This window comes from Artemia sp. Qi Xiang Cuo, chromosome 18, assembly GCF_049724085.1.
Source record: "Artemia sp. Qi Xiang Cuo chromosome 18, ASM4972408v1, whole genome shotgun sequence".
NCBI lineage: Eukaryota > Metazoa > Arthropoda > Branchiopoda > Anostraca > Artemiidae > Artemia > Artemia sp. Qi Xiang Cuo.
In genome coordinates, this window is record NC_142811.1 from 23,554,989 (window position 1) to 23,576,514 (window position 21,526).

General features: G+C 33.9%; 1 protein-coding gene across 1 annotated transcript in view; it reads right to left on the reverse strand.

Moving 5' to 3' along the window:
* Positions 1–5,540, reverse strand: part of LOC148941340 (uncharacterized) — a 106,719-nt gene extending 101,179 nt beyond the window's left edge. Inside the window, exon 1 of the mRNA XM_089104670.1 lies at positions 5,377–5,540. Coding sequence (XP_088960796.1) covers positions 5,377–5,512 — 136 coding nt within the window. The 5' untranslated portion in view covers positions 5,513–5,540. The remainder of the gene's footprint in view (positions 1–5,376) is intronic.
* Between the last annotated feature and the right edge of the window lie 15,986 nt (positions 5,541–21,526).

A 21,526-nucleotide genomic window follows, 5' to 3' on the forward strand; every position in this document is an offset into this window, starting at 1 on the left:
CCGTGATAGAGTAGAAGCGAGTAACCACCAGTGGACTGCCATTCTTACATAGTTGTATTATAGTTCCTTCGTGATTATTTTCATTTCAAGAAGTTTCGTTGTGTTTTGTATGTGCGTTTTCTTCTCTTTTGTTTTTTATCCGTCTTTTGTTCAATTGTGACGGGTTTTTCCAATATATTCATTCATTCATTCATTCAAAATCCAATTTTTCTTTAAAACATTTTCTTCCTCTTAAGCTTGTTGCTCCATTAAGGTCCCATTGTCATTTTCTAAATGCCCTATAAGTCTAAGTCAATTTGAGACAACAAAATTAGTTGTCAGGGTTTCAGGTACTACCCATAGATACAACCATATTTTTGTTTTCATTGAGGTCTACCTGGCCCTGTATATATGCCTTCTAAGTTCAAAACCTATCAGAGCCAAACAAAACTTCAGTTCTATTTTTGGGAACCACAAAATGATGCAGCAACAATTAGTGAACCTCTGCAAAGGTGAAGAAACTTATAATTGTCTTTTTAAAGCTGATTGAAGAGATAAAATACAATACTCTGTTTTATTTTCCTCATATCTTTTAGTCTTTTGGCCTGGAACAATCATTAAGCAAACCATCTGAGCAAAAGTATTACAAGTTTAAGCTTATTGTAAAAACATGGTCTACTTTCCCACTTTCTCCAAAACAATTTAATCTCTATTTATACGGATAACCTTTACCTAATAGCTTATGGACACAAGTTTCAACCTTTCACGAAAAAATTGTTCATACTTTTTTTGGATAGAGCAATATTCTGAAGGCAAAATGTTTTGTCATTCTCTGCCTTTCCTAAACATAATACTTAAATTTCCCATGTCCTTTCAAAATACTCATTCCCTTAGTTGTTCTCAAGATACTACAGATAGTCTATTTGGATAGCATGGATGAAAAGACAGAATTCTGTCTTTTGATTTATCTCACTTCTTTATTGAGGATAGATTTGAAGTTCAAGTGGGAATAATATTGCTAAAACTTTTAGAAAGATTTGAGACATGTTTTTTTGCACCTACACATCCTCCCTTTAGACACAAAATATGAATATTTGGTTCTTGCCTCCTCTCTCCCTTCAATAAGACATTCCCAGCTCATTCCCTACCTCTTGTCCTTAGATATTGTAGATATACAACTTGATAGTCTGGATATGTTAAAATTTGAGGTCTACTTCCCCCTTGCCTATACCCTGTAGGTTTCATAGGTAGCACTATTGTGCTGCCTATGATTACTGTACTTTAAAGTAGCTTACTGAAGATGGTAAATTTATAAATATTCATATAGTTTAGCTAGGAAGAAAGTTAATAATCATTTAATGCCTTATTTTCATGCTCTTTCCACGTTTTCTGGGATAAATTCAAGGTTGAGCCCTTAAAAGGGCTCAAAACAGCTTATATTAACCAAAAGCTTAAAAACGTTTTTCTTAATAAACCAACTAGTGAGAAACATTGCCATTTGTAGCAGATTCAAGAATCACAATTATTAAGAAGAGCCTGATGATGATAAATATTTCTAAGAAGAGCCTGAAACCCACCAAAAAGGCATTACAGCAAAACAAGTGCACACAATTGTTGAAAACCCTAAATAGAAAACTTGGTAAATTTGGGGCAGTTTATATTGCTCATCTACAAATAAAGTGCACACCACTTGATGTCCTTTTTATGCTCTTTCTGAATATAATAATTGCTTTGCACAGATATTCAATTTTAAGCCCACTATAGACCCTCAAAGATCATAACCTTTTCTCTCATTTTTGGCTATATAAAAGGGTTAAAAACAACAATTCTTACTTCATTTTATTATTTATTTTATTCAATAATATTAAATATTATTGGCTTCCTCAATAAAGAGGAAGCCATAGGCTTGTTGCATAACAAACACAAAAATGACAGCTCAAACAGGAACACTGCAAAACACAAAACAAAAAAATATCCATCAGTAAAAAACAACTATATTACGGTACAGAAACTGTTTTTCATAGAACTCAGTTTCAGCAAGAGCACTCTTAAATGATTGCACTGTTTGCACAGAAACTGTAGTATCAGGTAAACTATTCCAAAGTTTTGTTGCATGGTTAACAAAGCTATATTGACCTATTTTCTTGTACCCTTGCAGCTGACACAGTTTATGTAAGTTTTGTCAAGTGGCTGAGTAATGACTAAGTTTGAAGAAATCAGCCCAGTCCACATTATTGACACCCTTCATAATACAGAATGTATTGATCAGGTCAATCCTATCCCATCAAAACTCCAGAGAAGGAAGTCCCAAACACTCCAGTCAATGCTGATACAGTAAATGGGTAAAATATAGCACAAACTGATGCCCAATGTTGAACCTTTTCAATTTGCAGAAGTCACATTTCCATGTAGGATACCAAAAATTCTACATTACATGCAGAATAATTGTAATTAATACATTTCAACTACACCACCACTATTATTTATCCTAAACCCTTCCTCCTTATTCGTAATATACAGCCAAAATTATGTTTCCCATGCATTGTTGATGTAATACCTTAAATCCAGTTTTTTTGAAGACCACACTGTCTTTCTTTGACAACCAAACAAACATTGAAATAGGAATGAATTCATTTATTAGACAGTGAAAACAGATACAAAAGTCTGGATATTTCAATCATTATCAGCAGAAATACTAAAGCATTAAAATTAACATATTTATACAGAATAAAATAATTACTTATAGTCTATTCACTAGTTTTGTCATTGAGAGAGTTCAATTGCAGGGTTGATCCAAAGTCCTGAGCTGTAAATTTTCTTTTTTAATATTGCCTTAATGTAATTTAAATTTCTTATAAAGGTGGCAAAATCTTCTTCGTCTTCCAATTGTAAAAGAAATGTTGTCAAATTTATATTCATATACTTGATTAGTCATATCTCCTCATATGTATAATGCATTTTTGATGTAATACCTTAAATTAGGTATTCTTTCCAAACATGGGTGTTTCTAAGTGAGGGGCAATCTTTGTAAATTTTACAGAATCTCTACCTGATTTATGCTGAATTTTCAACAGAAATCAAAAATCTTGCTAAATTTCTACCAATTTTGCAAAATTACTCAATACCAAAAAAAGCTAAGGGGGGGGTGCACCCCTCCCTGCCCGATTAAACTTTCCCCCACCCCCCTAATGTGCAAATATATACCCTGAATTGGTATAAATAGGGGCGGGGGCTAAAATTCATTTCTGACGAAAATGATTATTATATTTGTAAAGAGGGTAAAATTCTACTTTAGCTACTTTTGGCTATCTTGGAAAGGGGTTGGGTTAGGAAAATGAAACTTTCAGGGATGGGTCTACAGGCTAATGTATGTCCTGGGAAGGTATTTTGAAGTACCTACCTCCACTCCTTCTTCCTCTAGAGGGTCCCGAAACTTACCTACATGACGTGACCTTGTGAAATTTTGATAAAACAACATTTTACCTCCATTTTCATTTATCAGTTTCTTTTTCTCTGGCTTTAGTTCTAAAAATGCAATTTCTGTTATTTGAGTAGAATTTTAAGCCATAGCCTATCAATGTTGTTTTTTTTTCAAATTCTAGGAAATATATTTAAATATCTTTAAAACCTTATAAATTTGCAATTGAGCAAAATTGTGAAGCTGAAAACAATTTTGTTGTACTTTATTTAAGCAGAAGATCTATTTTGCAAATTTTTACTTTTATAACACACAGATTTTTAAAGATCATCAAAGGTCAGGACCCTCTAGAGGGAGGAGTAGAGGTAGGTACTTTGTAATACCTTCCCAGAACATACTTTAGCCTGTAGACTCATCCGTGAAAGTTTCATTTTCCTAACCTAACCCCTTTCCAAGATAGCCAGAAGTAGCTAAAGTAGAATTTTACCGTAAAGAGCATAAAAAGAGGCATTGAGTGGTATATTCACTTTATTCATAAGCAAATAATATGATTTGGTAAAAATTTACCTTTTGAAGTACCTACCTCCACTCCTTCCCCCTCTAGAGGGTCCTGACCTATGATGGCTTTTAAAGAGGATGTCACCAGATGGCTAATTTGACAGTGTATATATACACAAATCTTTAAATTAGCCAACAGGCCAACCAGAATTTTAAGCATAGGAGTCCAGCTGGACATAAGAAAAAATATTAAAAGGACAATTCCTACTCCATAATAGGGAAAATAATCCTAGTTAACATATTTTGCCAGGGGAGAGCCTTTATTTTCACTTTTTTCCTTGTTTTTCCAGTTTTACTAAGATATTCATGAATTTCTTAGAACCTATATATTCACAGAATATATATCCTGTCCCCCTAATGTGCAAATATATACCTAGAATTGCATCCTCAATCTAAATATAACATCTATTTGCATCACAAATGAACTTTACTTGCATATTAGCCATGTGGTGGATGTCCCTTTTAAAGCTGTGATTTATAAAAGTGAGACCTTGCAAAATAAATCTTCTGCTTACAGCAAAATTGTTTCCAGCTTCACAACTATGCTCAATCCCAATTTATAAGGTTTTAAAGATATGAAAAATACATTTCCTAAATTTTGAAAAAAAAACATCAATATGGCTTAAAATTCTACTCAAAAAAAAGTAATTGCAGTTTTAGAACTAAAGCCAAAGAAAAAGAAACTAATAACTGAAAATTAAGGTAAAATGTTTTTTTCATCAAAATTTCAATAGGTTATTTCACCTGTTATGTAGGCAAATTTCAGGACCCTCTAGAGGGAGTAGAGATGGGGGTCAATAGTTACCAAATCATATTATTGAGTTACAACTAAAGTGAATATAATACTTGATGCCTTTTTTAATGCTCTTTATGAATATAATAATCATTTTTGTCAGAAATGAATTTTAGCCCCCACCCCTATATATAGCCCACCAATTCAGGGTAGCCTATATATTTGCACATTAGGGGGGGGGGGTAATTTTATTTCTGATGTAAATGAGAGGTAAGTTTAAACTTTCCCCCCACCCCCTAAGTTGCAAATATATACCCTGAATTGGTATATATAGGGGTGGGGGCTAAAATTAATTTCCAACAAAATTAATATTATATTTGTAAAGAGCATACAAAAATACATCTAGTGGTATATTCACTTTAGTCGTAACTCAATAATATGATTTGGTAAGTATTTACTGAGATGGGTTCTTCAAAATACCTTCCCAGGACATAGGCCTATAGCCTAGACCCATCCCTGAAAGTTTCATTTTCCTAACCTAACCCCTATTCCAAGATAACCAAAAGTAGAATTTTACCTGATGGTCTCTTCAACCTTAAATATTGGACTAGGTCTATTTGAGACCATCAAACAGACATATCACTCCAGTTAGCCTATCAAAGATGATTTTGGCCTAGGGCTAGCCTACCTTCAGTCTTGTTTTCCAAAGCCTTTTCGAGATCTTTGGTATTTATTTTTCCTAATCCACAAGACTCTCCAAAAGTGACAAGAAAACTGCATATTACACCAAAATCTGGGGTTGAATGAAGTGTGGTACTTCCCATGTTTAAGTCATTCAAGGCGCCATTATTGTTTACAAAAATAAAAACGGTGCAGCATATTTCGGAACAGTATTGCCACTACGAATTTTCAAAAGCTGTGAAAAAAATACCAAAAAATCTGTTAAATTCGTCACAAAACCTGTGACCCCTTTTAGAGCGTGTTCAGGCTTTCTTACATTCTTACTACAGTTTACATTTGTTACACTGAAGTAGCAGCGCTAGAATGCTGCTAGCAAAGATACTTAAACCTGGGAAAATCTGCCTTTGGTCCGAAAACACGTCATGGAAAATTGAGAGGCATGCTACCTAGCGGTCTGTTCCCTGCATGAACTCTGCAGTTATATCCAGCTTTGACATTAACGCTACATATAAATTACATGTAGTGCTTTTCAATTTCATTAGATAACAGAAAGATATCGTCATGAGAATGTCAGCAGAGCGAAATTTTATATAAATACCGCTACCTATTTTAGTCGGAAAGTAAAGGACCAATCATTGAGACTCATTTTCACTTCGATAATTGCATTAGTTATGCGAAAAAGATGCAAGTCGTTGTTCTTTGGTAGCTATTAAGGATCTATGGGTGTGACAAGGTCTGAAGGGCTGCAGCAACGAAATGTCTATTTTGACCTACGATGACCTACATGGTCTTAAACTTGAAAATAAAATTATTCAATCTGCATGGAAAAACGTATGATCACCTCTGCATGGTTTTCCTCATCGTGAAATCGCACCTTAAGTTCAGACACAAAGGATTTTCCTTAAAGACCATGTTCAAACCTGACAGAAATCCCAATTCCCAGACTAGAAATCTATTCGCAATACCAGGCAGGAACTATCATTTTTTTGGTTCCTGCATTTTCTTTCAAATTCTGTAGGTTTCGTCCCATAGCGCAACTTATGATGTAAGGAGATAGAATGGCAAAGTACGTTACTTAGATAGAAGTTCGCAAAATAATGGAAGGTAAAATAAAAAGCTGTAGTTTGTTGCAAAACAACTTTGTTAATTTCAGTCTTCATTAACAGATTCCTCCACCAGAGTCCGGGATCTAGAACAAAAGACGTCGATCACATTAACCACTCAGCCACTGGTAGGTCAAGTGGTTAAAATTGTTTAACAACTCCTCTATCTTGCCGTTTTCTGAACATTTAGAAGTGGACCTGTGCTACCTAAGGCAATTGTAAGGCTGAATTATCTAACTAAAAAGTCTTTACTATATTTTTGTTTAATTTAAGTTAAAATCATGCAGTGTTCCTCAATTTCGAACATTTCCGAACCTGACAGACAAGAAATCTGACTTTAAAGAATTGTACTTAACAAACACAAAGCAAAACTTCTTGCAGAAGTAAAATAAGTTGGTAGATCATAAGAAAAAAAAGTGCATTCGCACCTTAATTTTGCCGAGGTCTAAAGCAATCACAAGACATCAAACTTGGTCACCCATATACATCTCTATACAACTTAGGTTATGATATTACAGTTTTCAAAAAGGCAACAGGGGAATGAATTTCACATTCTCACAAATCAGATTTTCAAAGCACTCCACCTGTTTTCTTAGAAACCACGCTAAATTTTGATGATTCGAGTACAATTTCTGGCAACTTTTAATCTAAAGCAATAGGTACTGAAAATTAGCCAGCCACGTTCTTCTTGCACACAAGGTTTAAACTAGACCACTTTCATATGATTCTCAAGTAAATGCTGCGACGTTTTCGAATGAAGAAAAAAACAATTATTACTACTACGGTTCTTCAGGTCTTGGCAAACAAGATTGGCATAAAAACACAAAAATTTGATTGGTTGATATAATGATATTGATTGATAAATCACAACTGATTCGAGTCATAATTGGTTGAATTGGTTGATAAGTCACAACTGATCCGAGTCATGGTATTATAAATTCCACCTGTAGCTTAAACCCTGCAAAAGAGATTGATACTATCAACATTTACCTAATGCTAGGTTCAGATGTATAAAATTTTCCTTGAAGGTTGAAAGGAAATATTTAGAGGTTGAAGGGAAATCTGTTCGAATTTAAAGAGATATTTTTCTCTAATTCCTATTGCGAATCCTAAAGCAAGAATTTTGAAAACCTAAACAATGTCCTTAGGCAATATTGATTCTGGACCAAAACGATTAAATCCACTTTTTAGCTGCATTTTTTAGGTCTGTTCTAGTTGCCTGGCTTTGCATAGTTATTTCCCTAATAATAATAATAATAATGTACTTATAACCCATGTCATAAACATAGTTGTGAGTAAGACAAGGAAAAAAAAGAAAAAAAATGGAGTAAAATACACTACAATGAAATAAACCGAACAGACGGACCAAAGGATGATGAGGCAAAAAACGACAAAAAGATGAATCCGAAAAACTTCCTTGCAGCACAGCCAACTTTGCTGTTACATCGAGAACTTCAAACTTACGAATTATTTTACCATGACTATGCCAAGGGGGGGGGGAGATAAAATAGAATTTACAATATCTGAAATAAAAAGACCGGATATATTTAACGTCTTTCTTCTTTAAAAGGGGAAAGACCAAAAAGATAAAGGACAGAATGATCACAAAAAGTAGAATATAGCCTACCTTGTTCTCGTCTGTTATACTTCCCTCGATTGTCAGTAATCTTAGAAAAACCAATTTGAATTTCCATTTTAACATCACAAACAGGGTATCGGTAAAGGCTTGAAAGCGATTTTGTAACAGTGATACTCAACGGTGGGAAAACAGGAGTAGTGTATATAGAAAAATTACGACGAACTAAGGTAACATTGGAGGAAGTTGAAATATTAAAAGCTAGAAACTCACAATTCTAAACATTATGAAAACGACCCATTTTAGAAAATAAACCGGAAACTTTCTGAAATCTTAATGATCTAATAATTTTTTAATAATCTCTTTACAATCTGATTCTTATTGAAGAAACATTAAGTTTTTCTTTCGTAATATTGAAAATTCTATCAACCTTATAAGACCGAGTTGAAAAAAAAAACTCGTAATCCTCTCGCGCTTTAAAGAAAAGCTTATTGGAATCCTTTAACTCCTTAAAGTACATCTTCAAACCCCACTTCTGATCAAAATTATCTTTATTTAATCTGTTCTTGAAGCTCATTCCAACGTTTAGGCCTAGTATCTACCGTAAGATAAGTCATTGGTTTATTTTTATCCATCAGTAACAATTACCTCTCATATCTTTGCGATTTAATGAGAAAAGACAATTGTTCTCTTCGAAAGGAAAAAAAGGATGAATTATCGTTGGTACGAGGAAATATTACGAGTTGAACCTTTGCATTGGAGCTGGAATGCATAGAAGCAACGATCATCAAGTCAGTACTCTCCCCATCTCATCCCATCAAAGTCAGTAGTCTATTCAGTGTCGGAGTGTGAGCTGTCAGGTTCAGCACAACGAGGATCTTCTTTATTACAAACTACCTCTCTCCATTTGATAGCCTTAGCCAGTAGACTACTTGTAATAGTCCAGGAAGCGGCTTAACCAACTAACTGTTTGGTCATCATCAATGCACTAACTGCCCCGATGTTCAGCTTGTTACGCAGTCTCGTTTTAATATGCGACAGGAAAGAGAACTGTCGCTTTGCAGTAGTGCTTGTATGGGGTAGACAACAGAGGTGCAACATAAAGGTCGACAGATCAGAAAACTGTTTTTCGCCAATACCGTTCTTTTGACGCAAAATACTCTTGAAGAAACCAGATGGTTGGTCGACCAGATCTTGACCGAGATCAGCTCGGCTCAATCTGAGCTCTTGCAGCTGACGGTCAATGCTTTCTCTCTTGCGTTCTACAATTGTTGCTTCGCTTCCCAGAAGCGTAAAAAAGTGCACAAGAATGCGAATAATGAACACCTCTTCAGATCCGAGTGCAACGCAGGGATTCAAAATCTTAAGATTGGACAAAATTGGATCTTCCCAGCTTATTCTTTGTCTCATCTGATTGCAGAACCTCAGACAGTTGACTTTAAAGGCTTTGAGTGAGTCCTCAGCAATCCTTGATCCTCGTTTCTCCAGATAACATTCGGTATTGGTTCCTAATTTCATGTCATCCAGTTCAAAATAGTTCGCGGGAACCAGATCTATGGAAAAATCGGATTTTGCTACCAGTATCAGGCGTTTTCTTAGGAAAATTTTGAGTAATATCGCATACTTCGCAATGAAGCTGCTCACCAGCCTGCGGAATCTTGTGTCACTGCTCTGAAAGTCAGTGTTTAGGGAGTTGGTAATCCCAACAATGTGGGCAAGAAAATAGAGAGAAGCCTTCGTGACAGGTTTGTTTAAAGCGTTGTATATTTTGAGTGCCTTCTCCTTGCTCGCCTTGTCTGCAGTGCCCTCGCCTAACGCGTGACCACCGTAAAACAATAACAAGGCATTCCAGGTTTCTAATAGCCGTCTGATGGGTGCTTCAAAACTGAGCCATCTCAGAGAAACCACCAATAGCAACTGTTTCACTTCAATTTTAGCGAACTTCTGGTGGTCATGAAATTCTCCAATCCTCTTTGGACTATGGGTAATGTAGTGTATTGTATCATGCACAAAAGACTCTAACCAGTATAGCAAGGTTTTAGATGCTGCTGAAGCAGCAGCTTAAAAGACTTATAAAAGAAGCTTAAAAGACACTTTTTACAATCTAATAACAGACAGATAATTTCTGCAAATTGGTTTATACAGAGAAAAAAAATTCAATAATATAAAAGCCTTTTCACTCCGACCTATCGTCTTTTTCAATTCAATTCAAAATAGCCATGGCTGTCATTTGTGATTAATGTGATGAAGCTTTAGATTTATGATACATAGATGTCAGTTCGAAACCACAAAGAATAATTTGAAAATCTGAGCCCTACAAAATTCAACATTTTGCAGAATGTTAGGTCATATTAGGAGCCTTTAGCACAAAAACCTGTGACTTTCTACCATTCAGCGGCAAAAACCTGTGACCATAAAAAAAACCTGTGAAGTTTCACAGGAAACCTGTGACTGTGGCAACACAGTTTCGGAACACCATCTACGATTTAAGCAATGTCTTAAAATGCCTTTTTCTGGCGAATTTGGAAAAGGGAAGTGAAAACCATATAATACATACAATTACTTATTTTAATACTTCCTAATAATTATATACTTTATCCGATCACCTTTGTAGGAAAAAAGTAAATGTAGAATCAGCTTAAGAATTCTATTACAAAAAATTTAATGAGTGATATTAAAACCTACAACAAACAGAAAAATAGTTATATAATCGACAAGAGTTAAAACAAAGCAAGACTATTACGAAAGAGTTGATCATATTTTTATTGACGTTGTTCAGCTATTTGCTAAATAATGGACTAATTTTAAAGTATTTTATGCTTTTGAGCTTCAGAACTAAACATTGAATTCTGATTTAAATTTGCAGCACCAAGCCGCCTAAGGCCCACACAGCTTCTTATACTGCACCTTATCTACCACCTTGTATATAGTATTTTTATTATAAAAATCATAGGGTGACTCGGAGATATATTTTCAGTCATACAAATTGAAAATATACTTGATTTTAGGTCTTATTTGTCACTGACACCCATCCTATTAATACTTTGGAATATAAACAAATCTTAATCCATCGCCTTGTTAAAAGACCTAGTTCCGGTTGTCACGCATAAACAAAACAATCTTCAAAATATTTTTGTTTTCACTAAGGTCTACCTGATCCTGTCTACACGCCTCACAAAACTATCAAAGACATAAATTTTACATGTTTTCGGGCATTAAACACTAATGCAAGCAAAATTAGGTTCGAATTTGCTATCTATATAGGAGTTCACTTAACCAAGAAACTTGTGATTCTCATTTCAAAGCTGATTGAAGAAATAAAGTATAAGGCGGATCCAAAATATTTGTTTTTTGGACCACACATCCCCTCCTTTAAATACAAAATATAAACCTTACCTCTTCACCAGCACTCTGTAATCTTTGGCTCAATCCCCATCTATCGTTCCAAAAAGGTTGCAGATACAGTAATATACCATTTTGATAACCTAGTACATAGTTTCTTTTCAATTACCCCAGGGTCAGCGACTCCAAGGCCCCTTAGTCCACTAACATCTATGACAGTCTTTAACTTGATCCCCCCAAGCTGTTCATGTGATAATGCTAAAAATATTGGATCCAAATCCCTACATCCTTATCCTCTGCCCCTTACCTCAAGGTAAAAATTTGAAGTTAACTTCTCCCTCCCAAGACTTCCTGAAAGTTTCAACTTGATCCTTTCCTCGGCAAAGAATCTATGAAAATGTAAAATATGCTTAAAATAAAATGCGCGATCATTAAAACCAAAATTAAAATCTGTCCGAGAATCATTGCTTCAAGGAAGAACAACCAACCCTGAATTAAAACAACACAAAACAAGGCAATTCATCAAACAGTTCGTGGTAACGAACTGTAAGTAAGGAGCGACCCGGCTCAATGGTAACCGAAACTCTAAAAAACGGAATTTTGATACCAATAGATGCATCAAAAGAATCATATTTTAATTCTGATTTCAAATATATAAGTTTCATCGAGTTTAATCTTACCTATCAAAACTTACGCGCCTGAGAAAATTTGGCTGATTTTCGAAAAAAAAGGGGAAAGACCCCCTAAAAGTTATAGAACCTTAATGAAAATCACACCATCATATTCAGCGTATCAGAGAACCCTACTGTAGAGGTTTCAAGCTCCTGTCTACAAAAATGTGGAATTTTCCATTTTTTGCCAGAAGAAAGATCACGGATGCGTGTTTATTTATTTATTTTTTATTTTTTTTTTCTTTTCCCCAGGGGTGATCGTATCGACCCAGTGGTACTAGAATATCGTGGGAAGTCTCATTCGAGCGGAAATTAAAAGTTCTAGTGCCCTTTTTAAGTGACCAAAAAAAATGGAGGGCAACTAGGCCCCTTCTCACGCTCATTTTTTTCCCAAAGTCACCAGATCAAAATTTTGAGATACCCATTTAGTTCAACATGGTCGAAAATATTATAACTATGTCTTTTAGGATGACTTAATCCCTCGAATCCCCCAGGGGGAGGGCTGAAAGTTATGAACTTTACCCAATGTTAACATATAGCATTGGTTATTAGGACCCGGCTCAATGGTAACCGAAACTCTAAAAAACGGGATGTTGATACAAATAGATACATCAAAAGAATTGGATTTTAATGCTGATTTCAAATATATAAGTTTCATCAAGTTTAATTCTACCCATCAAAAGTTAGGCGCCTGAGAAAATTTGGCTGATTTTCGAAAAAAGGGGGATATACCCCCAAAAAGCTATAGAACCTTAATTAAAATCACACCATCATATTCAGCGTATCAGAGAACCCTACTCTAGAAGTTTCAAGCTCCTATATGCAAAAATATGAAATTTTGCATTTTTTGCCAGAAGATAGATCACGGATGTGTGTTTATTTGTTTGTTTTTCCTAGGGGTGATCGTATTGACCCAGTGGTCCTAGAATATCGTGGAAGGACTCATTCAAACGGAAATTAAAAGTTCTAGTGCCCTTTTTAAGTGACCAAAAAATGGAGGGCAACTAGGCCCCCTCCGACACTCATTTTTTTCCCAAAGTCACCCGATCAAAATTTTGAAATATCCATTTTGTTCAGCATGTTCGAAAATATTATAAGTATGTCTTTTAGGATGACTTAATCCCCCGAAGTTCCTGGGAGGAGGGCTGAAAGTTATGAACTTTACCCAATGTTAACATATAGTATTGGTTATTGGGAAGTATACAGTATAGACGTTTTCAGGGGAGATTTTTCTGGTAATGGGAGGGAGGTCGGGGGTTATTTGGAAGGATCTTTCCATGAAGGAAGTTTTCATGGGGGAAGGGACATTGCTTTGAAGGGGACGCCGGACTTCCCAGCATTATTAAAAAAAGATCAGACATTAAATATATAAAAAAATAAGTTTTTCAACTGCAACAGAAGCAACATCAAAACTTTAAACGAACAGAAAATATTACATATATGATTGGGTTCACCCTCTAGTCAATACCTCACTCTTTAAGCCAGAGATTTTTTAGTACTTTCATAAGAGTTATTTATTCTAATTAACGGCCTTTGTGATTAAGCGGTCATTTTTAAAGAATTGGAACAAAATTCAAACTTTCGCTTAAAGAGCAAGGTATTGACTAGGGGGCAAACCCCCTAGTATACGTATTAAAAACATATGAATATAGAAGTTCGTTACGTAAGTTAATTCGTAAGTTACGTATATTTATTACTAATAAAAATGTTCGTAAATAAAATGAAACAAGTTTCGAGAAAGCCATTTAACCAAATAAAAGTAGATTAATATGAAAATTTTGTTTTAATTATTCATGTACTGTGAGCCAAGATCAAAACCTGCATTTATTCAAAACGTTCAAAAATTAAATAAAAAAAAAAGTTTTTTTAACTGAAAGTAAGGAGCGACCTTAAAACTTAAAACGACCAAAAATTATTCCGTATATGAAAGGGGCTGTCCCCTCCTCAACGTCCTGCTCTTTACGCTAAAGTTTAACTCTTTCTCATATCTCTACTTTTTTAAACAATAAAAAACTTTAGCGTAAAGAGTGGGGCGTTGATGAGGGGACACCTCTTTTCCTATTCCGAATAATTTCTGTTCGTTTTAAGTTTTAATGCCGCTCCTTACTTTCAGTAAAAAAAAATTGTTTTTTTTTTTTATTTAATTCAGATAAAGACAAATCAAGAGCATGTTTTTAATACTATTCTTGGTTTTTTGGCATCCAGCCTCAACTGTCTCTTTGATTCAAGTTCATTGATATGGGCTATTGGTTTTGTAATGTAACTTGTTAAATTATTTTTAATGAAATTTACGTATATTGTGTTGAGTGAATACTCCCCTTAATCACTATTTGAAGATATATTACTTCTTTTGCCTTTCTAAAAACTTTTTTAAGATCCTAATTCTTGCTACTGAGGGAGGTGTTATCAAAAATATTGCATGGATAGGGTTTCTAAAAACATAGCTGCTCAGAGCAGAATAAAAAAAACCTTTAAATTTAAAGCCTTGTTTATATCATCCTTATGCTTTTGCACACTTTTTTTTCTAAATTTTTGTGAATTCTACCCACATAATAACTGCCATAGTTACATGTTATTTGATTGACTACTCTTTGACAAGTGTCTGGGGTCTAATCTTCACCAGAGTTTAGGAGACTTGATTTTAAGAGAATGACTTTTTAGCCTACGGCTAATTGTGTTATTATAATCCTTAATAACCTTAGCAATGCTAGTAACCTGTATTTGTGACTCATATAAACCAATAAGTGCATGTTTATCGATTGGAAAGCTTCTTTAGAAGGTTATCTATAATGAAATTAGCACGAAGTTTGATCACAACGATACCCAACTTGATATTCGTGAAGGACTAGGCGTAGAGAACACCCATGAAAACCTTCTAACTCCCTTGAAAGGCAAAAAAAAGTCCAACACTAGCCTTTACGCTTGTGCAGACATGGACACTTTAAAAGCTTTTGACTCCGTTTTTCACTCCTAATAAATTCTGTCTCTCTTCAGAAGTAAAGTTAATTCATTTGTGTCTACCTGCCTATGGAAGTGATATCAGATGGCCTCAACCCGAGTACGTTTGCAAGGTGCAGTTAGTAATGGTATTCGTACGTGTCGAGGCATTAAGCAGGGTTTTAACCTAAGTTAAATAGCGGCGAAGACTACACTGCCTTTCCATCATAAACAATAACTAGAACAATAGGGAAATTTTTATATAAGACTGTGGAACGCAACTTTAAATGAATATTTCAACCCTATATCCAAGGGCCGCCCTCAGCAAAACAGACGAAGAAAAAAACAATATAAAAGAAACTCACATTAAAATTCAATAATTAAAACTGAAAAAGTTTTTTTTTATTTTCAAAACAGCCCTAACATCATTACTTCAAGGAAGTTCAACCAAGACTTCCTTGTCCTCGTGTTAAAATCAAGTATAACACGCTAATACTATCAATCAACAAAAATTTTTAGAATCTTGCAGAAATGAAAACCTTATTCCTAAATCTTTAAAATATAAATTGTATTTAAATACCCGGAAAGAAGCGCAATTCGTGCATACACTACATTTAAAAACCGTAGTCCACATTATTAAGGAAAAAAAAAGCGACATATTATTTCCTCAGAAAGAAAATCTCTTGAAAAATTTTTATTTGAAAATCTGTCCACAGTTGATTATTCTCAGGTTGTAAGATTTGAAAGTAATTTATTTAGTCACGATTTTCGTTTGTCTAGAGAACGTCTTTATAAGAAAATGTAAAGTTCGAGGTACGAATGTTCAATGAATTATTGTACTTATACTCCGATATTTACTCCTCGACCCGCTATTGTTAATCTCTCCTCTAGAACTTTTGAACCTAAGGAAATCCAAACTCTTGAGAAAGGTCCAAAATTCTCTTTTCTACCAAAACAAGTTCCAGCGGCAGATATAATTTTCTCCTTAAAATCTTCTTTGCACAAACACTACACATCTATTTCTAACCCAGATGAAGTTAGGTCTTGTTTTATAAATACACTTTATGACAGCCAAAAAAAAGTTACGTCTCATGCTAATTTGACGCCAGAAATTTCGCACGACATGAAAATTTTGTCTATTCTTCGCAAAGACACTTCAATTACAATAACAAAAGCAGACAAGGTGAATTCACTTATAGTCATGGATACGTTAGATTACGACAACAATATTTATTCACACTTAAAAGACACAAATACATATACTTCCATGACTCACGACCATACTGATTAGTTTGCGAATAAAATTATAACCGAATTAAAGAGTCTAAAACAAAATGGCAAAATCACACCACAACTGTATAATAAATTTTTTCCCCGTGTTAGCTTTTGTCCAAAATTTTAGGGTTTACCAAAATTACATAAGCAAGGTATTCCCTTAAGGCCTATTGTAGCATGTACGAAAGCCCCTGTTTCCAATATTGGAAAATTGTTATGTACAGCCTTCAAACCTTTGCTCTATTCCCAAAAATCGTACATAAGTAATTCGGTAGATTTAGTGGAAAAACTTAAAAATGCTAGCATTTCAGAAAATACAATAGTAAGTAGATTTGACATAGTTTCTATGTATACAAATATTGATCTAGCAATATCTGAGCAATTATTAAAAAATAAAAAAGAAGAAAATTATCATTTAATCGAAGATTCAACAACAGGAATAGACTGTGAGGTTTTAATGTCTCTAGTCAAAATTTGTAATAAGTATTCAATGTATTTTTCAGTTCCGTAGTTCTTTTTATCAACAAAAAATGGCCTCCCTATGGGGCTCCGCTATTCGGGTTGTTAGCAAATATTTATGTAGAACACCTTGAAAATTGGGCCTTAAATTCATACTTTTTATAACATGTCTATTGGGGGCGTTACATGGATGACGTAATATCGCTCTGGAATTATGGAGGAAACGAATTTAGGGGTTTTCTATATCCCCTTAATACATATGACCGTAATTTACAATTTACCTTAGAGATCGAAAATGCAAATAAATTACCGTTTCTGGATGTATTAATTATTCGTAGCATTGATAAACTGGATTTTACAATTTACAGAAAACCCACACAAAATAACAGATATCCACATTTTAAATCCAATCAACCCCTACAATTTAACAGAGCTGTTGTTACCTCTCTTGTCGATCGTGCCCTAAACATTTGCTCTGAATCTCACATCACAGATAAATTAAATTTTATTAGAGACATACTTTTTGGAAACGGTTATCCTATTGTCTTTACTAACAATACGATAAGCCGAACATTGGCAAGACAGTCCCGTAAAATAAAGAGTCTTTTAACGTGTGAAGTTCCCGCCAAGCCCTCAAACATAATTTACCTTCTATATATTCCAAAAGCCACTACAAGTTTAAAAAAGTTCGCACACGAAATAATTCTTATGTAATATTTAACAATAATTTTAAAATCATGAATCTCCTAAACTGTGGTAAAGATATAACCCCAGTTACTCGCCAAAGAGGGGTTTATTAATTACCATGTGACTGTAGCCACTTTTATGTTGGTAGAACCCATCAAAATTTAGAAAAACGCCTACAACAAAACAAACATGACGTAACTAAAGCTTTAAATTCTGATAGTACAAATATTTCTTCGGATTCTGCTTTAAGTAGTCATATCTATGATAACCCTAGCCATGAAATGCTTTTTGAAGAAACTTCCTCTATTATCAATGATTTAGGCATATAATGGGTTTTTGGAGAGGCAACTTAAATTAGTATCAAAACAAACAGTAACACTTTTATAAACAAACATTTGGGTGAATATTCAGTTAATGTCCTGTATAAAAATTTAATTAGAAAGGTTTTAACTAATTATATTATAAAAACAGTAAATAATTCCACTCAACCTGTTACGGATAGAACTTCTAGGCTGGCTGCCAAGAAGGCGAGATTAGCTTTAAGAGCTTGCCTGTAAATGTTTCTTATTTCATTTGAATGAACTGTCTTTTTTCACTTCGCTTGGTGTACCAGTCCTGGTTGAACTTCCTTGAACTAATGATGCTTGGGCTGTTTTGAAAATTTTAAAAAACTTTTTTCGGTTTTAATGATTGAATTTTAATGTGAGTTTGTTTTATATTGTTATTTTCTTCGTTTGTTTTGCTGAGAAAGGCCCTTGGATATAGGGTCTAAATATTCATTTAAAGTTGCGTTCCACTGTCTTATATAAAAATTTCCCTATTGTTCTGCTTATTGTTTATGTGTCCAAGTTCTACATTAACAGCATTAGGAAAATTACTGTGCAAATTTGTTGATACAAGTCGCTTGTTGTATAGCGACGACATTCACTTTTTAGCTGATAATCTGAAAGCACTCCAGAACGACGTAGATGTTTTTCTCTATATTGAATGACACAGTCTTTCAGCTGCTACTTCAAAAAATATTTATTCTTATTGAAATATTTATTCTTATTGAACGTTTTTGAAGGAGCGACCCGGCTCAATGATAACCGAAACTCTAAAAAACTGTATTTTGATACAAATAGATACATCAAAAGAATTAAATTTTAATTCTGAGTTCAAATATATAATTTTTAATAAATTTAATTCTGCACATCAGCAGTTAAGTGCCTTAGAAAATTTGGTTGATTTTCAAAAAAAGGCGGAAAGACCCCCTAACAACTATAGACACTGAGTGAACATTACACCGTCATAGACAACGCATTAGAGAACCCTATTGTAGATGTTTTAAGCTCCTATCTACGAAAAAGGGGAATTTTACATTTTTTGCCAGAAGAGAGATCACGGGTGCTGGGGTATGTGAGTTGTTGTTTGTTTTTTGTTTTTTTTTCCCAGGGATAATTTTATTGATCCAGTGATCCTAAAATACCGTGAGAGGGTTCATTGGAACGAAAATTAAAAGTTCTAGTGCCCTTTGTAAGTGACAAAAAAAAATGGAGGGCAACTAGGCCCCCTCCCACGCTCATTTTTTTCCCACAGTCACCCGATCAAAATTTTGAGATAGCCATTTTGTTCAGCATGGTCGAAAATATGATAAAAATGTCTTTTAGGATGACTTGAACCCCAAAGTCCCCAGGGGGAGGGCTGAAAGTTATGAACTTTACTCAATGTTAACATATAGTATTGGTTATTGGGAAGTATACAGACTTTTCAGAGGAGATTTTTTCTGGTAGGTGGGGGAAGGAGAGGGTCGGGGGCTATAGGGAAGGGACATCTCTTCACGAATAACTTGGTCAGGGGGCAAGGGACATTGCTCTGAAGTGGGCACCGGATTTCCCAGTATTATAAAAGAAACAGATCAGGAATTAAATAAAAAAAAAAAAAGTTTTTCAACTGGTCAACTGATTGTGAGTAAGAGGTCATTTTTAAAGAACTGGAAAACAAATTCGAACTATAGTTTAAAGAGCAGGGTATTGACTAGGGGGCGAACCCCCTAGTATACGTGTTAAAAATTTATGAATATAGAAGTTCGTTACGTAAGTTAATTCTAAGTTACGTATATTTATTACTAATAAAAACGTTCGTAAATAAAATTAAACAAGTTTCGAGAAAGCCATTTAGCCAAATATAACATGCAAATTTTGTTTTAATTATTCATGTACGGTGAGCCAAAATCAAAACCTGCATTAATTCAAAAACGTTCAAAAATTAAATAAAAAAAACAAGTTTTTTTAACTGAAAGTAAGGAACGACGTTAAAACTTAGGATAAAACGAACAGAAATTCTTGCGTATACTAAGGGGGCTGTCCCCTCCTCAACGCCTCGCTCCTTACGCTAAAGTTTGACTTTCTCACAACTCTATTTTTTTAAACAATAAAAAAACTTTAGCGTAAAGAGCGAGGCGTTGAGGAGGGGACAGCCCCCTTCATATACGGAATAATTTCTGTTCGTTTTAAGTTTTAACGTCGTTCCTTACTTTCAGTTAAAAAAAACTTGTTTTTTTTATTTAATATATGAAAAAGGCGACAGCTTTTCCTTCATCTTGACCGTGGTAAGCATAGTATATATAATACACAGTTTATATAATTAGCAGTATGATATTTCCCTATCTCACCCATTATAAAAACCCGGACCGGGGTGTGAATGCTCCAGAGAACCTATAAACATAAGCGGCATTAGATCTTTTCACGGGTAGACAAAGAATACGGAACAAGGAACAAGTACTGACAAAACCACTTGGCTGGCTCAACCAATAAGTGGGAGGAGCTTTTTGTTCACACCGAGAATGAAGAGCCAGAAATCATCTGCGGTAAACTTACTGGATAATTATATAAACTGTTTCTAGTAATTACTAGATTAGGTTTTACTAGATCTAGTAAAAAAAAAATCTAGTAAATTTAGAGGATCTAGTAAATTTCCCGAAATCTAGTAAAAACTAGAAAAAAGTCCCGAAATATATATATATATATATATATATATATATATATATATATATATATATATATATATATATATATATATATATATATATATATATATATATATATATATATATATATATATATATATATATATATATCCATAAGGATTTTTGAACTTGTTTTTGAACAAGTTCAAAAAGGATTTTTGAACTTGTAGGTTTCCGGAATTTTCAATCATACTATGAAAACGAAAGAAAAAGGAAAAAAAAGATTGTGAAAATCCTATTGATTATCCTCCTAGAGTAAAAATCGATGCTTGATGCTGCGCATAGATTTTTTTGAGCATTTAGTATAAACAGATGCCATCTAGTAAATTTTTCCTCTCCGATTTAGTAAATTGTTCCAGGTCAGGGTGGCAATCCAGATATTTACAGCCTTCTGTTTATTGATATTATGCTAAACCAACTGCAATTTGCTTAGTTAAATCTAAGGGTGGATTTATTTGGTCATATCAGAGCTCTTAACTAATAAAGGTCAGACTTACGACTACACCTCAGAATAAGTACTCTCCAAAAATTGTTAAACATGTACAATTTCTTGAGTTGTCTTCAAATTATCCATAGAAATGTCTATATATCTATCTCTTTTATTTCAAAGTCTTTTTACTTACTCAAAAACCCTAAATAAAACATTATTTGAGTTCTAATCATTACACATACTATATATAAAATTTTGTTATTTCATAAAATCTTTATTACAAGCAATAACGTACTTAAAAAACCATAATGCTTTTTAAATTAATAGTTAAAACAATTTGTCAAAACTTTAACTATAAATTGATCCTTTTCCACGAGGCTAGTTATCAAGTAATATCCGTACCAGGGGCTACTAACTCGCTAACTTTGCAAAATGATCAATTTATAGTTAAAGTTTTTACAAGTTGTTTTTATTATATTAATAAAAAATATTATTGGTATTAAAGTATGTTATTGTTTGTAACAAAGATTTCACGAATTTGGAAAATTTCATATATAGTATATTTAATAATTAAAATTCAAAAGCATGTTTTATTTAGGGTTTTTGGATAGCTAAAAAGATTTTGAAAAGGAATAAATATATCGGTATTGACTTAGCATTAAACAATCTC